Source organism: Lactuca virosa, chromosome 4, assembly GCF_052849685.1.
Source record: "Lactuca virosa cultivar CGN04683 chromosome 4, Lactuca_virosa_CGN04683_v6, whole genome shotgun sequence".
NCBI classification, from domain to species: Eukaryota; Viridiplantae; Streptophyta; class Magnoliopsida; order Asterales; family Asteraceae; genus Lactuca; species Lactuca virosa.
Window position 1 is genome coordinate 220,707,860 of NC_136429.1, and position 16,429 is coordinate 220,724,288.

The following is a 16,429-nucleotide window of genomic DNA, read 5'->3' on the forward strand; positions in this document are numbered from 1 at the left end:
CCTGGCGACCATTAGTGATCCTCAGAGTTGTCGGAGCAGGTGCTGCTACTGGTCCTCCTAATGCTAAAATCAGGTAATTGGTCTTCTTATGGCCCCTCTGATTCCAATGTAAGCAAATCAGGTTTGTCATCTGGGTGGTGGTGGCAGTACAATCCCTGCCAAAGTGCCCTGACTTGCCGCACTTATAGCAGCCCGAACCACTCGCCCTGCAGGCTCCGTCATGAGTCTTGTCTCACTTGCCACAGCGGCCCCGACCCTGCTGGCCCCTCGATCTAGAATCGAATCCCTTGGGTTTCTTCGTCGAAACCCCAATCGTCTGCCCCTACTCTGCCTTCCTCTTACTTAGGTGCTCCAAATCAATCTCCCGCTCTCGGGCCCTAGCTATCATGTCATCCAATGTCGAGCAGGTGTAAAAACTAACAAACTCCCAAATATCTGATCTCAACATATCATCGTAGCGAGTCTTCCGCATCTCCTCGTCTGCGGCATACTGGGGTACCAATAAATCTCTCTCCCGGAAATTGGCGGTGATCTCCGCCACGGTCTCAGTCGTTTGTCGCATATCCAGGAACTCCCTTGCTAGTTATTGCACCTCAATAGTTGGTGCGAACTCTGCTTAAAATCTGATCAGGAAGAATAAGATAAGAAAAAGATTGCCACAACTATTGATGAGCTTGATTCTACTTTGGAGGAGGGTATAGCCACAAGTGAAGATGGAAGTAAGCGGTTGAAATTGTTGAAGAGTTTAGAAGATATTGAAGTTAGGAAAGCTATATATGGACATTGCTCAAAATTCTAAAATAAAATGGGATATGGAATGGGATGAGAACACCAAATTTTTCCATGGTATGTTGAAACAAAGTAGGAAAAGACAAGCGATTCAAGGGGTGATGGTTGATGGTAATTGGACGTCTAATCCGAAAGAAGTTTAAAGAGGTCTTTTTCGATTATTTTTGTCAGAAGTATAGCCATATTATTGTTGATGTTCCTGAGGATTTTGACCCACGGTTCTCTATGCTTACGGTAGAGACCCAATTATAGTTGGAGATTCATCCGGGAAGTGAAGAGATAAAGGCGGCTGTTTGGGAATGTGGTGGAGGTAAAACCCCTGGTTCGGATGGTTTTACATTTCATTTTATTAGGAGATTTTGGGATGTGCTGGGAGAAGATGCGGTGCAATTTGTTAAAGAGTTTTTTGAAACAGGGGTCATTCCTAGAGGTTGCAATGCATCCTTTATAACTCTTATTCCCAAGATAATTAATGCGTTACATGTTAAAGATTTCCAACCTATTTCTTTGATAGGAGCTCAATATAAAATCATTGCTAAGACTTTAGCAATTCGTTTAACCAAAGTGATTGATGAGCTTGTTTCGGAAGAGCAAACTGATTTTGTGAAAGGTAGGCAAATCCTAGATGGTCCTTTAATGCTAGCAGAGACGATAAACTGGTATAAGAAAAAAAACTTATGATATTTAAGATTGATTTTGATAAGGCTTTTGATTCTTTGAGTTGGGACTATCTAGAATGGGTGTTGATAAAGTTTGGTTTTGGTGAAAAATGGATCGGGTGGATTACGTCTTGTCTTCAGTCGTCTCGTGCTTCGGTATTAGTTAATGGTAGTCCAACAAACGAGTTCTCTTTTTAGGGGTTTGCGCCAAGAAGATCCTCTATCTCTTTTTTTGTTTATTCTTGCCATGCAAGGGTTATACATTTTGATCAAGGATGCAATGGAGATGGGTGCTATCAAAGGAGATAGAGTTAGAAGTGATGATTATAGAACTTCTCATCTTTTATACACAGATGATGTGGCTTTTGTTGTCGACTGGTCCCTTGAAGCTATTCCTAATATATCCCAAGTGCTTTCTAATTTCTTCAAGATGTCCGGTCTTAAAATAAATATCCATAAATCCACGGTTTATGGTGTGGGTGTGGAGCATGAGGTGGTGGCACAGATTGCAGATGTTACAGGTTGTTGTATAGGATCCCTTCCAGTTACATACTTGGGAGTTCCTATTGGGGCTAACATGAATATAACGGGTAGATGGGAGAATGTTATAAGTAAATTTGAGACTAGACTGTCTAACTTGAAAGTGAGTTGTTTGTCTTCTGGTGGTAGACTTACCTTGATCAAAGTTGTTCTTGGGAGCTTGCCTACGTACTTTATGTCCATTTTTCGTACTCCTAAGGGTGTCCTTAAGAATCTTGAATCTCTTAGGAGTAATTTCTTCTGGGAGGGGGGGGGGGGGGGGGAGAAAGGGGAGAACAAAATAGCTTGAATTAGTTGTGAGCAGATTTTGTCAAGTATGGAGAATGGGGGGTTAGGGGTTAGAAGTCTCTCAACTTTTAACCTTGTTCTTCTCCGAAAATGGCGATGTAGGTTTGTCAACAATGAAAACTGTGGTTGGGATCGTCTCATTAAATCCATCCATGGGTCATATAGTGGTTCTAATAGAGGCAATCGTAAAAGTGGCATGGTTGGTGTTTGGTCTAACATAGTCGACTCGATTATAAAGTTAGATGTAAATAATGTGGTTCCCCTCAATACTCTGTATAGGAAGGTGGGTTGAGGTGATAATACGAAATTTTGGCTTGATATGTAAGTAGGAGATCAACTGCTTAAATCTAGGTTCAATAGATTTTTTAGATTAGAAGAGGATACTATGTGTTTGGTGAACGATAGATGGTGTGAGGGTGTTTGGGATTGGAAGTGGCATAGAGGTTTGAGAGGTGGTAGAGAAGAGGACATGTTGAATAGTCTTATTGAAACCTTACAACAAGTTTGTATCTCAAATGAGAATAATCAGTTCGCATGGAGGTTAGATGCTGATGGAATGTTCTCTGTCAAGAGTACTAGAATGTGTATTGATAGAATCTTGCTGAAAGGTGGTAATATTTCTTTTAGTTGGAATAAAATTTGTCCTAGAAGAGTTTGTATTTTTCTGTGGTGTGCTCTTCAAGACTGGCTTCCCACTCGTTTTAATATCTCTAAGAGTGGGCTTTCTTTGGATTCTGTTTGATGCCCGGTTTGTTCGACTCGAGGTGAGACTTTAACTCACTTGTTCTTTAGTTGTGATTTGGCGGTGGAGCTTTGGAAGGTGCTTGCGAGGTGGACTGATGTGGTTTTCCCTTTGAGTCCGGCCGTCAAAGAATGGCTTACTTGGATTGATAATCAAAGATGAAAGAAGGAGAATAAGAAACGTATGGAGATTGTTTTCATAACCACGATTTGGATGCTATGGCGTTTAAGAAATGTGGTTGTGTTTGGTGAAGAGAAAATTAAGAAGAACTCGTTGTTTGATTCGATTGTCCTTAATTCCTTTTCGTGGCTGAAAAACAGGGATTCCAAATCCATGTTATTTGGAATTCCTGGGTTTGTTATCCGTTTTAATTTCTTTTTTCTCTTATTGTATTTGTAACTTTTTTGCCTTGCTAGTGTTTTGCTAGCAGCCTGTTTTCTTTATATATGCTCTGAGGTTGCTGTTAAAAAAATGAATTATTTAAAAAATGTATAGTATGTAGTTTAATTTCTGATTTTTAAATTGATATATATTTCTACATGCAATAATATTTAACGTGGAAAACAAGTTGCAACTTCTTACATGTTCAACTCGTGGTTTTGTCCATCCGTTGAGCCAAAGTGTTGACCAATGAAGTCAACTGTGTCTCAAGTTTTAACCCATATAAGCCGGTAATGTTTTGAGTTTTGACCAACGACTTTTTCTCAAACTGAACTCTTCTATCTAAATCATTTAACCCCACACTTCCATTATTCACATTCCATCCACAAATTACAAAATTCTTTTCATCCAGAGAGACATGACGAGTAAATCACTTGGTTCCCGCATGGTCACCCTCATTTTCATCTTCATCGTCGTGTTATCACACCGCATGCATTCACAATCTGACGCCGTTACGTTAACTTCACGCCCTACATATCTCGTTGACTCGTTCTCTTTTATATTTGAACAGTTCAAATCTGGTCTAATAAAGTGATATTTCTTGTGATTTGTAATTAAAACTAAAATAACTCAATTTCTTAAAGTTTTACTTCGATGATTATTATTTTCAGTTTGATGAAAAACCATGTTAATTAATTTTAGGTCGTTTTTTAATGCAGAATTGTTTCAAGACCCACGTTATCCTCCATGTCTATGTTGTCAAACAGACGCTCCACCGCCACCCCATTGCTATTGTGCATGCTATGTGACTCATTCAGAAAAGCCATAATGATCTACAAAACCAGTGGAAAAGTCATGTTTATCATATACATGTTTATGCAACAAATGATACATCATATAGTTTACGGCAAATCTTTGAAAGCATATGCTGACTAATGTATATGTGTGTTTTAGTTTGTATTATTTGTGTAAACGTATATAAGCAATACATGAGCTTTGTCAAATAAACTAAAGTAATATTTATATTTTTCGATAGTTGTAAATTTTAAAATAGAAGCTTTTAAGCGGAGGAAAAGGTATCAAATGGATCATGTAAAAGAAGAGTATGCCTTATTGGTGTCACATTTTTGAATTTTGTATCATCTTAGGTTTGTTTAAACTTACGTCAGTTGTTAGTTTAGATATCTTTATTATTGTCCTAAAAACGGGCTTACCAACTTTCCAAATATAGGGTTTTCCATATTTTGAACAAAAATTCAGAATCCGGTTGATTATGAAAATAGATAATCGGTTATATACTTGTGTTTTTCGTTATACAATCGTTTTACGCTATTAGAAATGTACATATATCGTCACATTTTCATTATAATTTTTTCAAATTCTAAATTATGATAAAATGACATTTCCATAATCCTCAGTCCATAAAAACATTTGTTCTAAAAGAAAAAAAAATCCCAAAATAAGAGTTTAATAGACCGATGCGGAATCACAAAACACGAAAGCTACTGATGTGTATGTACAATCACGCATTCGCCTTTCTACGACCATTTAAAGTACATGAAACATTTAATCTACAACTGTAAGTCCATTCGCTTTTCTGCGATCATCTAAAGTATCTGAAACATTTAATCTAAACTGTAATTCAAAACTTAGTGAGTTCTCCAAAATATCACATACAACACAGAATAAACATCCATAACAACAACGAGTTCGTTTCAACCCAGCTGGTCCACATCACCCTGGGTCCGTATCAACCCAACCAGTGTTTTTCAACCGAACGGGTCTGTATCGACCCCGAGTCCATAATGATTCAACATACATACAAGCAACTAGCAAGTTCATACTAATTCGGCTAGACATACAATCTTGTCATAGTAGCTATGTCATAAGTAATACAGTGAAAAAACTCGCATGATCAAAAATGGAAGTGACACCACAACAAGTCACACGAACCAGCTACGTGCACCACCTAAACCGATAGTGGAAAAATCTTGACTTATTTATTATTATTATTATTATTATTATTATTATTATTATTTTATACAAATGGGTTGAATTTGGAAACCATTTGCAAAAAAGGTATGATTTATATTTCATTTGTAAAAGTGGGTTCTTGTAATATAGTGGGAAAACTAAGCTCACAACACTCTTGGGAGGATTAGGGTTTCGAAAATGAGTCTCAAGGTCATTGGAGGCTGAGATATAAAGGTTACAAGAGCCATAAAAGCGTTCATATAGTGTCCAAACCCTAAAAATTAGGGTTTGGCACTTCTGCCAATTACGTTGGGTGTACCCCAGCTTACGTTGGGCGTACACGGCCAAACACACGCTTTCCCTCCTTGTATGCACGAGACCAATTTACCAATCTTTTCAACTAAGGACCATTTCTGCCGATTATTTCAAACTGCCATAACTTTCTCGTCTTAGGTCCTTTTCCAACGAACCTTATATCCACTGAAAGGTGGCGAGAAGCCCTACGCTCCTAACAACTCACCATAGCCTTAAGACTTCCCGGACAAAACCCAAAATTCATAAAGGACCGAGCCAATGCCTTCTTGGAATCTACAAAAGTACCTGAAACACATTTAAATCAACACTGTAAGCACGAAGCTTAGTGAGTTCTCCAAAATACCACATACACAAATAATTAGCCTCTCATGGCTATATCTCAATAAGGACCCTCCGGTCATGTGTCTCAGTGAAGACCCTACGGTCTCACGTCTTGGTATGGACCCTCCAGTCATAACTCAATATATACACATAAAAATATAACGACATAAGTCACAAAGACAGAACGCATAATAACACATATCTCAGTATAAGCAATTAAGACCCTCCGGTCAATACTACAAATAAGACCCTCCGATCAATAACATGAATAAGACCCTCCGGTCACACATAAATTACCACACATGTAAGTATAGTGAGAACACTCACGTCGGATGACAAACAGATCCTATAAATGCTGCTGCTGCACACCGGCCCCAAACACTGAGCCAAATCCACAACTAAACTCTATTAGGATCTAAGACTAAGTCCAAACATTAAGTCTAAAGACGGTCCACTAATCAGGCCCACAAATGGCCCTAGCCCATTGAGCCCACTAAGGCCCAATACCAAATGGGCCCACCAAGGCCCAACCCTAAGCTTAGGCCCAAAATGGCAAGCCCAACGAAAAGGGGCCCACGACTCTATTATTCCTCTGACCAAAATCCCCAATACAATAAGCCCAAAACCAAGACTTCAACCCTTAAGGCCCAATAACGAAATCTAGCCCAAATAGCCTACAACGAGTTTATGCGGGGCGTACCCCCTTGGTATGCTCAGCGTACTCGCAAATCCTAAACGGGGGGACTCGATCAGTACACGGGGCGTACTGAGCTTTACACGGGGCGTAACTGCTTAGGTCCAAAAACTCGATTTTTGACTTAATCACTTCGGTGTAACATCCGGATTTTTCAGGGATATTATTGTGTATGTTAATCTTGAGGTTGAAGGAGAGACTCGACGAGTTGAGGGTCCAACTCACCGAGTCGAGTCGAGTTGCTCGCGTAGATTTAATGAGTGGACTCGACGAGTCAGAGGAGGGACTCGCCGAGTAGGTGCTGGGCAGAGAAACCCTAATTTCCCGGGTTTGGGACCTATTTAAAGGCACTTATAGCCTCATTTGCGGCTGTCTTCCCATGAGAGCAAACCCTAATTGCTATTGGAGCTAGAGAGTGAGATAGAAGCTCATATTGTGGTTCTTGTGCATCATTTGAGGAAGAGGAGGAGGTTATCAAGCAGGAAGCTAGAGGTGAGGCTGTTGGATCCAATAATTTCATGTCCAGAGCTCCTGAGAAAGGTAAGAAGTCTTTACATTTCTTCTTATTTTGGATAGATCTCATATTTATGGAGTTTTAGGGCTTTTTTCCATATTTTGTTTGGGTTTTTGAGTAGCATGAGTTATTAAGAAGTCTAGACCTCAGATCTGGACCTTGTGAGGTCCTTAGAGTCTAGGTGTCCCAACTTTATTCATCCACATGAGGGTTTTTGGGCTTAATCATTCATGAAGGGCATGTATTAGCATTTTGGAGCAATAACATCATGCATGAACGTAAAGATTGAAGATTTACGTGACTATTGAGCCTTGAGAGGACAGATCTAGTGTTTGGAGTGAGAGATCTGTTTTAAATCGTCTGAATGAACTTTGGGTCTGAATGAACTCGCCGAGTCAATGAGCCGACTCGACGAATTGATTAGGGTTTGTCCTGTAGAGATGAATCATGCGATCACTCGGGGAGTTGGGAGTCAACTCAACGAGCTGAGTCAACCTTCATGAGATTTATGTTGAAAACGATGGGACTAGACGAGTCACAAGGGTGCACTCGGCGAGTCGGGTCAAACATGGACTGTTGACTCGAGTTTGACTTCTGTTGACTTTGGGGTTTTGGTCAACATGAGTAAAAGAGACCATGGAAGGGTAAAATGGTCTTTTACCCACTTCAAAGAGTTAGAGAGAGAAAGAATAGCCTTCAGTTATCCGAGTCGTGAAAAGAGTATTAATTAGAGATGTTCATCCTTGTGTTAGGCGGAGGCTAGTTCGAGATCCGAGAGCGAGGTTATTTGCTCACCTGCTTGCGAGGTGAGTCTTCTCACTATACTTTACCTAGAGTGGTACTTATGTGTGACCGAAGGGTCTTATGTGCTTACGTTGAGTATTATGTTATCCTGCCTTATCTTTTATGATGTGCATTATGTCTTTGTGATTTATGCTATGCGGAGCTTTACAGACCGGACCAGAGGGTCCAACGAGCCATGAGACCGGAAGGTCCTCACTGAGACCGGACCGAAGGGTCCAACGAGCAGTGAGACCAGAGGGTCCTCACAGAGACCGGACCAGAGGGTCCAACGAGCCGTGAGACTGGAGGGTCCCACTGAGACACATTGACCGGAGGGTCTTACAGAGCTGTAGCCTCGAGTGGCTAATTATTTTGTGTGTGGTATTATGGGGAACTCACTAAGCTTCGTGCTTACCGTGTTATTTGTTATGTGTTTCAGGTTCTTATCAGGATCGCAGGAAGGCGCCGACTTCATTGTACACACATCCGAGTTAGAGATATGTCTTTGGAGGATCCTGGATTTTTGATAAACGATTTTTAAAATGTGTTGATAATTTGTTACTTGTGAGTTTTAAGAAAATGTGACATGTGGTTTATTGTGTTTTTAAAAATGAAAATTTGGTTGAAAATTTACTTCGTTACAAGTTGGTATCAGAGCCTTGGTTTGAGGGATTCAGATGCACCTCCGGGTGTGTTTGAACTCAAACTGAGGATTTGAGAATGATTTTCAAAAGAGATAAATTCTTCTAAAAATAAGAGAGAGTTTAAGAGAAAACGAGTTGGAGCAGTGTGTACAATCATCCAGAGCCCGAACGGTGATTTCCCAAAATACCCTTACTTTTGTGTTATGAGATATTTATGAGATATTTTATGGGATATTATGCATGCTAGAGATAGGCTAGGTATTTCATAATTTAGGACTAGAGTGGCCTGATTTGTGATGCCTTAGCCTAGGAATTGTGCTATCTGTGATGTGCTTTTGAGTATGTGTTGAATAGAGTAGTAGATACCTCGAAAGGTAGGATCGCCTAAGTCGGCAATGTCTTTTCAGTTGGGAATAGAGCAAGAGGAAGTATATGCCAGAGTGGCTTTATGTGTTAGTGGGGATCATTCGATGCCCGAATGCTGCTTGCTTCGTGCTTTGTGGAACTCTTGATGATGGGAGACAACTGCTAAGTGAATATGATGATATTCAGGAGGTAGATGGCTGGCATCATGAGGAGTTCTTCAGCAGCTGATGGCAGAGAAGTTTAAGAACCTAGGAAGAGCCTAGGGTGTGAACTTAGTCAGATGAGTACGCTGAAGGAGGAGAGTATTAACTGGAGGGCGAACTTGCGTAACAGGATTGGTGATCGAGAAGGTTGAACAGCTACTTAGGAAATCTGGGACGATCCGTGTGGAAATTATGGGTAGATGTGGTAGCTAGTATGGGCCCGTACTACTGAAAGCAGAGGACCCATACTCGAAACAGGGAGAATTCCAGAAGTTCTAGCAGATTGAGAAGAGAGAACATGGTTCGAGTACGATGATTCGTAGCGGATTAAGAAGAGAGAACATGGTTTGAGTACCATGATTCGTAGCAGATTGAGAAGATATAACATGGTTCGAGTACCATGATTCATAGCGGATCGAGAGGTGGCCACATGGTTCGAGTACCATGACTCGTGACGGTTAGTGCTTTTGGTTTTACCAGTTATTCCGTTGTGATTGGTTATAATGAGATCAGATGTGAAAGAGTATGGGGCCAGAGGGCCATATGGAACGAGTTTCAATGGAGCATACGTTGAGAGAAAAATCGAGTTAGTTTTTGAGGGATTTTTGGTGGAATGCCAGTTGAAGTCGCAAGACTCAGGGATGAGTAGAAGATGGTGATTTATGGAGGATTACGGTCTGAATCGAGCAATCGGCCGATAGAGGATATGTCACTTTCTGTGACCAGAGTTGTGCTATTTTGGTTTCCTGTGATGGGCAGAAGAGATATTGAGCTTCTGATTTTAGAGTTGGAGGTAAACCCTGTGGGGTAGCATATGGTTGTGATCTTTTCACCAGAGTATTTGAGCAGCATGTCTACTGCGAAGTATGTATCATTCCATGAGAGAGTTATTAGTGGGGACTGAGATGTAGGAGAACAAGGAAGTACCTTTCTACGTGAGGCATACTTTTTGGCAGCAGTTCCAGGAGATTTCGAGGAGTATACCGGGGCGGTGGCCCTCGTTGCTTATGTTATGTATCGGTTGTGAGAGCGGAGTCTCTTGTTTTTATGATAATCCACACGATGGGACGTTGGGGGAAGGATTGGAGACGAGAGTTGTGATAGCGGATTATTTCCAGATTGAGAAACGAGACTAATTAGGGACAGATGGAATATCCGGCGGTGTGTTTGTCTGAAATTTCGAGATGGCTGGAGGGAGTCACGTGAGGAGGTTTATGAGATTGGTGGATTTCGGGATAATTGGAGTTATGTGGTTATTATGCGGAAGATCATCGAGCGCAGTGTGGCATATCCCATGAGGCGGAATTGGTGCATCTGGCGAGTCAGTCTGTGGAGTAGACTGCGATATACCAAATGGTGATGGTTTGAACCCTGAGTGTGGGAGAACTGGATTATTTACTGAGAGAATCAGATAATTGTTCTAGTGCGGTTAGAGAGCTGGATATGGAGACCTGTGGTGTGGATTCAGGAGATCATGGTTATTAGTGATCAAGGCGAGGTTCAGGGCAAGATAATACGTGTTGTACGTGCTCAGGGAAGGAGGAGTGTATCCACAACGAGTAGCCGTTGGGCAGGCACCGCAGGGTAATGAGAAACTCTTCGAGGTTGTAATGGTCGAATTCGAGGTGGTCGGCTCGTAAGGATAGTTTCGACGGTGGAGAATTTCCAGTTTGATGTATGTGTTGTTATGTTCACTTTGGGAAGGGTAACAGTTGTTGGCAGTCAACTTTAGAGTCGGTATGAGTATTCTCGCATGGGTTTGAGCCATAGAGGATGGGGTTTCGGATGGTCGTCAACATGTTCTTGACATTGACGATTCCTCCGTGTTTCAAGTTGTGAGTTGGAGTATTTCAAGGTTGCGAGCTGTGCTAGTGGAAGATCAGTGGATGAGGGAAGACGTCGTGAGGTTCTGTGATGATGTACCGAGGTATCCGAGTATGATGTCCTACATTTCGGATCATTTTGAGACTTGAGTTATGAGATGGCGAGTGGTGTATCAGGTGTCTATGGTTCCGGTGGGAGCCCTTTCAGCTAATTGACATCAAGCGGGATTATCTGAGAATGTGAATTGCAGCGAGAAAAAGTGTTTTTTGTCGACGGCGGTCGTCAAGAGTAGTGATGCTTAGCCTGGGTGGGTATGTGCACCTATCTATGTTAGGTCGCGAAGCGTGAGTTAGTGAACGCAGTGAGGTAATGACATGAGGATGATATTGTGGGGCGATAAGAGAGGGTGTTGTGATACTGCGGGGAGCCGTAGTACTCACTAGTCAGTGAGAGGGTGTTATGATACTGCGGGGAGCCGTAGTACTCACTAGTCAGTGAGAGGGTGTTGTGATACTGCGGGGAGCCGTAGTACTCACCAGCCATTGGGGGAGTGTTGTGATACTGCGGGGAGCCATAGTACTCACCAGTCATTGGGGAAGTGTTGTGATACTGTAGGGAGCCGTAGTATTCACTAGCCAGCGAGAGAGTGTCGTGGTGCTACGGGGAGCCGTATTATTCGCTAGTCAGAGCATGACGCAGAAGAGTTTTTAGGCTTGGGTAGCCTTAATCTTTGAGTTCGGGAACCTGGTGGCCGGACGAGGGGCGAGACTGCAGTCTCCATATGTGTCGGGAATCGTTATATTCTGAGTTAAGTTGTGGTTATCGCAATCGAAAGGACTTGGAGAAATGATGTACGTGTGAGTTGCGGGTCATGGGTCATGAGTTGGGTGCTCCATTGGGACGAGTGGTTCCAATTCTGTACCAGACCAGACTCTCGAGTATGAGTTTGGCTTTGGTGGTGTATTGAGTAGGCGAATGAGATTCTAGATTCAGAGAAGGGTTTCATTTTTTGGGGTATTGTGTGTCTTATGATGTCTTAGACATGAGTGGGTCAGTTCGGTTGTATGGGAAGGACCGCAAGATGCATGGAACTAATGAGTAGTAGACGACAAAGGTTGAGGGTGAGACGATTTCAGTTGGGATTGTAGTATTCGCTTGGGATAAAGCGAACTCCGTGACTTGTGTGTGTCACACTGGGCCGAGATAGTTGTTATGAAAGGAAGTCGGCGAGACGTTTTGGGACATGCAATGGGTAACCTTTGGAGGTTCAACTGATGGGTCGGGAGGTGACCCGGTGTTCAGTTTTGAGAAGGGAGCTGAGGTTTATGTTTGATATATGTCGGAGGATGCTTCTGAACAAGCATGATCATTTTCCGTGTCTGAGGTCAGGGTGTTGAGTATTCGTTATTCATATGGGTTTTGATTGCAGTACAGTGGATGGGTCCCTGGTGTGATGTGACCCTTTCATTCCTTGGTATATGATCTGGATTGGTTATCATGTCTGGGATGAGTGATCGGTAGCCAATTTTGGGCATGGACTTGTTTTATCGTTCCCAACTAGAAAATCAGAAGGGCAGTGAGTTATCGGGGTTTGTTATTCGAGGAGCATCTTGAGAGGGTGGTCTGGCTGTGTGACAGGCCATTAGAGTTTCCAGATTCTGAAGAGTCAGAAGGGGTAGCGTAGTGGCAGATGGGTCTGTCCTTTTTCCAGGGAGGAGTTCCTGTTTGGATTCAGGTGTCCAGAGAGGAAGATAATTGTGTGGTATGAGATCCTTTCAGTGGTGCTGTTCGCATATTGGATTAGATCTATATGTTGTTGAGGAGCGATTTCGAGGGCGAAATCTAATTCAAGTGGGGGAGAATTGTAACATCTGGATTTTTCAGGGATATTATTGTGTATGTTAATCTTGAGGGTGAAGGAGAGACTCGCGAGTTGAGGGTCCAACTCGCCGATTCGAGTCGAGTTGATGGCATGGATTTAATGAGTGCACTCGACGAGTCAGAGGAAGGACTCGCCGAGTAGGTGCTGCGCAGAGAAACCCTAATTTCCCAGGTTTGGGACCTATTTAAAGGCACTTATAGCCTCATTTGCGGCTACCTTCCCCTGAGAGCAAACCCTAATTGCTATTGGAGCTAGAGAGTGAGAGAGAAGCTCATATTGTGGTTCTTGTGCATCATTTGAGGAAAAGGAGGAGGTTATCAAGCAGGGAGCTGGAGGTGAGGTTGTTGGATCCAATAATTTCCTGTGTAGAGCTCCTGAGAAAGGTAAGAAGTCTTTACCTTTCTTCTTATTTTGGATAGATCTCATATATATGGAGTTTTAGGGCTTTTTGCCATCTTTTATTTGGGTTTTTGAGTAGCATGAGTTATTAAGAAGTCTAGACCTCAGATCTGGACCTTATGAGATCCTTAGAGTCTAGGTGTCCCAGCTTTATTCATCCACATGAGGGTTTTTGGGCTTAATCATTCATGAAGGGCATGTATTAGCATTTTGAAGCAATTAAATCATGCACGAACGTAAAGATTGAAGCTTTACGTGACTATTGAGCCTTGAGAGGACAGATCTAGTGTTTGGAGTGATAGATTTGTTTTAAATCGTCTGAATGAACTTTGGGTCTGAATGAACTCGTCGAGTCAATAAGTCGACTTGACGAGTTGATTAGGATTTGTACCGTAGAGTTGAATCATGCGATCACTCGGGGAGTTGGGAGTCAACTCGACGAGCTGAGCCAACCTTCAAGAGATTTATGTGGAAAACGATAGGACTCGACGAGTCACAAGGGTACACTCGGCGAGTCGGGTCAAACATGGACTGTTGATTCGAGTTTGACTTCTGTTGAGTTTGGGGTTTTGGTTAACATGAGTAATAGAGACCATGGAGGGGTAAAATGGTATTTTACCCACTTCAAAGAGTTATAGAGAGAAAGAATAGCCTTCGGTTATCTGAGTCATGAAAAGAGTATTAATTAGAGATGTTCATCCTTGTGTTAGGCGGAGGCTAGTTCGGGATCCGAGCGCGAGGTTATTTGCTCACCTGCTTGCGAGGTGAGTCTTCTCACTATACTTTACCTAGAGTGGTACTTATGTGTGACCGGAGGGTCTTATGTGCTTACATTGAGTATTATGTTATCCTGCCTTATGTTTTATGCTGTGCATTATGTCTTGGTGATTTATGCTATGCGGAGCTTTACAGACCGGACCAGAGGGTCCAACGAGCCATGAGACCGGAAGGTCCTCACTGAGACCGGACCGAAGGGTCCAACGAGCAGTGAGACCAGAGGGTCCTCACAGAGACCGGACCAGAGGGTCCAACGAGCCGTGAGACTGGAGGGTCCCACTGAGACACATTGACCGGAGGGTCTTATGCACGAGACCAATTTACCAATCTTTTCAACTAAGGACCATTTCTCCTGATTATTTCAAACTACCATAACTTCCTCGTCTTAGGTCCGTTTCCAACGAACCTTATATCCACGGAAAGGTGGCGAGAAGCCCTACGCTCCTAACAACTCACCATAGCCTTAAGACTTACTGGACAAAACCCAAAATTCATAAAGGTCCGATCCAACGCCTTTACCAATACCCTTGGGCTCTAAACCACAAACCGAACTCTTTTATCACACAACCTACCTTACCCGCATCCAAAAGGGTCTAAACCTTTCTTCTTTAAAACCTCAAAACCTTCTCATACCCGAATTACGACCTACGAGCCTTAAATCACAGAATGAACCGAAACAGGATGTTACACTAATACTTAATTTATATCAAAAGTCATAAAAATAGATGAGTAAGTATAAGCTTTTATAACTCTTAAACCCTTGGAAGATGACATGAAATAAAAAAATCCCATATGCAAACGTTAAAATGAGGATGAGCAAACAAAAGAAGAAACCTGAAGGGATGTAAAAGAAATTATTTTCATAGGAACATCAAACTTTTTTATCATATAAGAAAATCTGTTCCTATTTGGTTCATCATATAAGCTTTTGTTCTTAATGGAAGTTTATAATTCAAAGAATCTTAACTTTGAACACATACATGTATAGAGAAGTCAAATTCATAACACTTTTTTGTTTTGTGCTCGAGTTAGCAATGTACTTACACTCATTTAACCTGTAACAAACAAAAACATATGCCATCATTTCAACATAATTTTGACCTCTAAAAACAAAGTAAAGCGTTTGTAAGCACATTTGACCCATAAAAATCAAGGTTGTAAAAAACGCTCAACGTTAGCTAATCGAATGACTGAGGTTAAGGGATTAATTGGTCTTGACTGGAATTAATAGGAGACCATTAATTATTAACAAAATTATTCAAAAATTAATATATCATAAGAAAATAAGTAAATTTGAATATTCGAATATTTAAAAACTTGAAAATTTAAAATTTTTGGTGTAATATTTGAAAAAATTAAAATTTTTAAATGTTTAAAATTTTAAAATTTTCTTATAATATTTAAAAATTTTACAATTTTAAAATTATGATTTATTATTTGAAAATTTATATTTTTGATTTTTTGAAATTTTTGAAAATTTGATGGATTAGTCCGCCTAGGACTGATTAGAGCCGCTTAAGATCGATTAGCACTTCCTAACTTCGACTTTGACCAACACCGATTAAGCTAGCAGACTATCCCTAATCCTAATCGGTTTAAGGCCGCCTAGCGATTAATACACAATTAATCTGCCACATAGACCAATTTTTGCAACACTGATAAAAACATCTTAATAGAAACAGTTGTTGACGACACTAAGGAAATACTATGCAATGCATGTTTTCCTGAATGTGTTCTTTAGTAACGTTAAGGAATTCGTGTGAGAGGGTTCTTGTGAAAACCCTAATTCACGGCACATGTATTGGATAAGCGCGCCGTCTGTCACATCATATGTCGTGACACGAAGCCACATTCAACCCAAAACCATAATCTCAGGTCTTAAGCCTTATATAAGGGCATTAACTTCTAGGGTTTGTCATTTCTCCAGCCCCTTCTCTATAGAAACCCTAATTAGAAACCATAGTCTCTATTTCCTTATTTCCTTGAAGTTTGGTGCTTTTGATGGTTCTTGAGGCAGAAACAAGCCCTTTGGTGCATGATGAAGCAAGTTCCAGAGTTATTTATGTTGGAAATAGTGTCTAAGGTCATAATTGTTTTGTTAATATTTTTAATTATAGTATGGTTCTTTTGGGTTGGCCTCATGACACATATAGTATTAAAGAAATAAATAAAATAATTTATTAATTGATTAAGGAAGTAATAAATTAATTGGAAATTATTTTGGTAATTAATTAAATTGTTTTAATTAATTAAAGAGCTTGAATATTAATTAGATCCTAGAAATTAATTCGAATATTACAGAAGCTCCTAGAGAGTTGATATGGACGGTTTTGG

At 41.0% G+C, this 16,429-nt stretch overlaps 1 protein-coding gene across 1 annotated transcript; it reads left to right on the forward strand.

Moving 5' to 3' along the window:
* Positions 1–776: 776 nt before the first annotated feature.
* LOC145105624 (uncharacterized) lies at positions 777–3,018 on the forward strand. Its single transcript, XM_079042714.1, has 4 exons — positions 777–900; positions 1,304–1,448; positions 1,647–1,969; positions 2,606–3,018. The coding sequence occupies exons 1-4, from the start codon at positions 777–779 to the stop codon at positions 3,016–3,018; spliced, it is 1,005 nt and encodes a 334-aa protein (XP_078898840.1).
* The last annotated feature ends 13,411 nt before the right edge of the window (positions 3,019–16,429 follow it).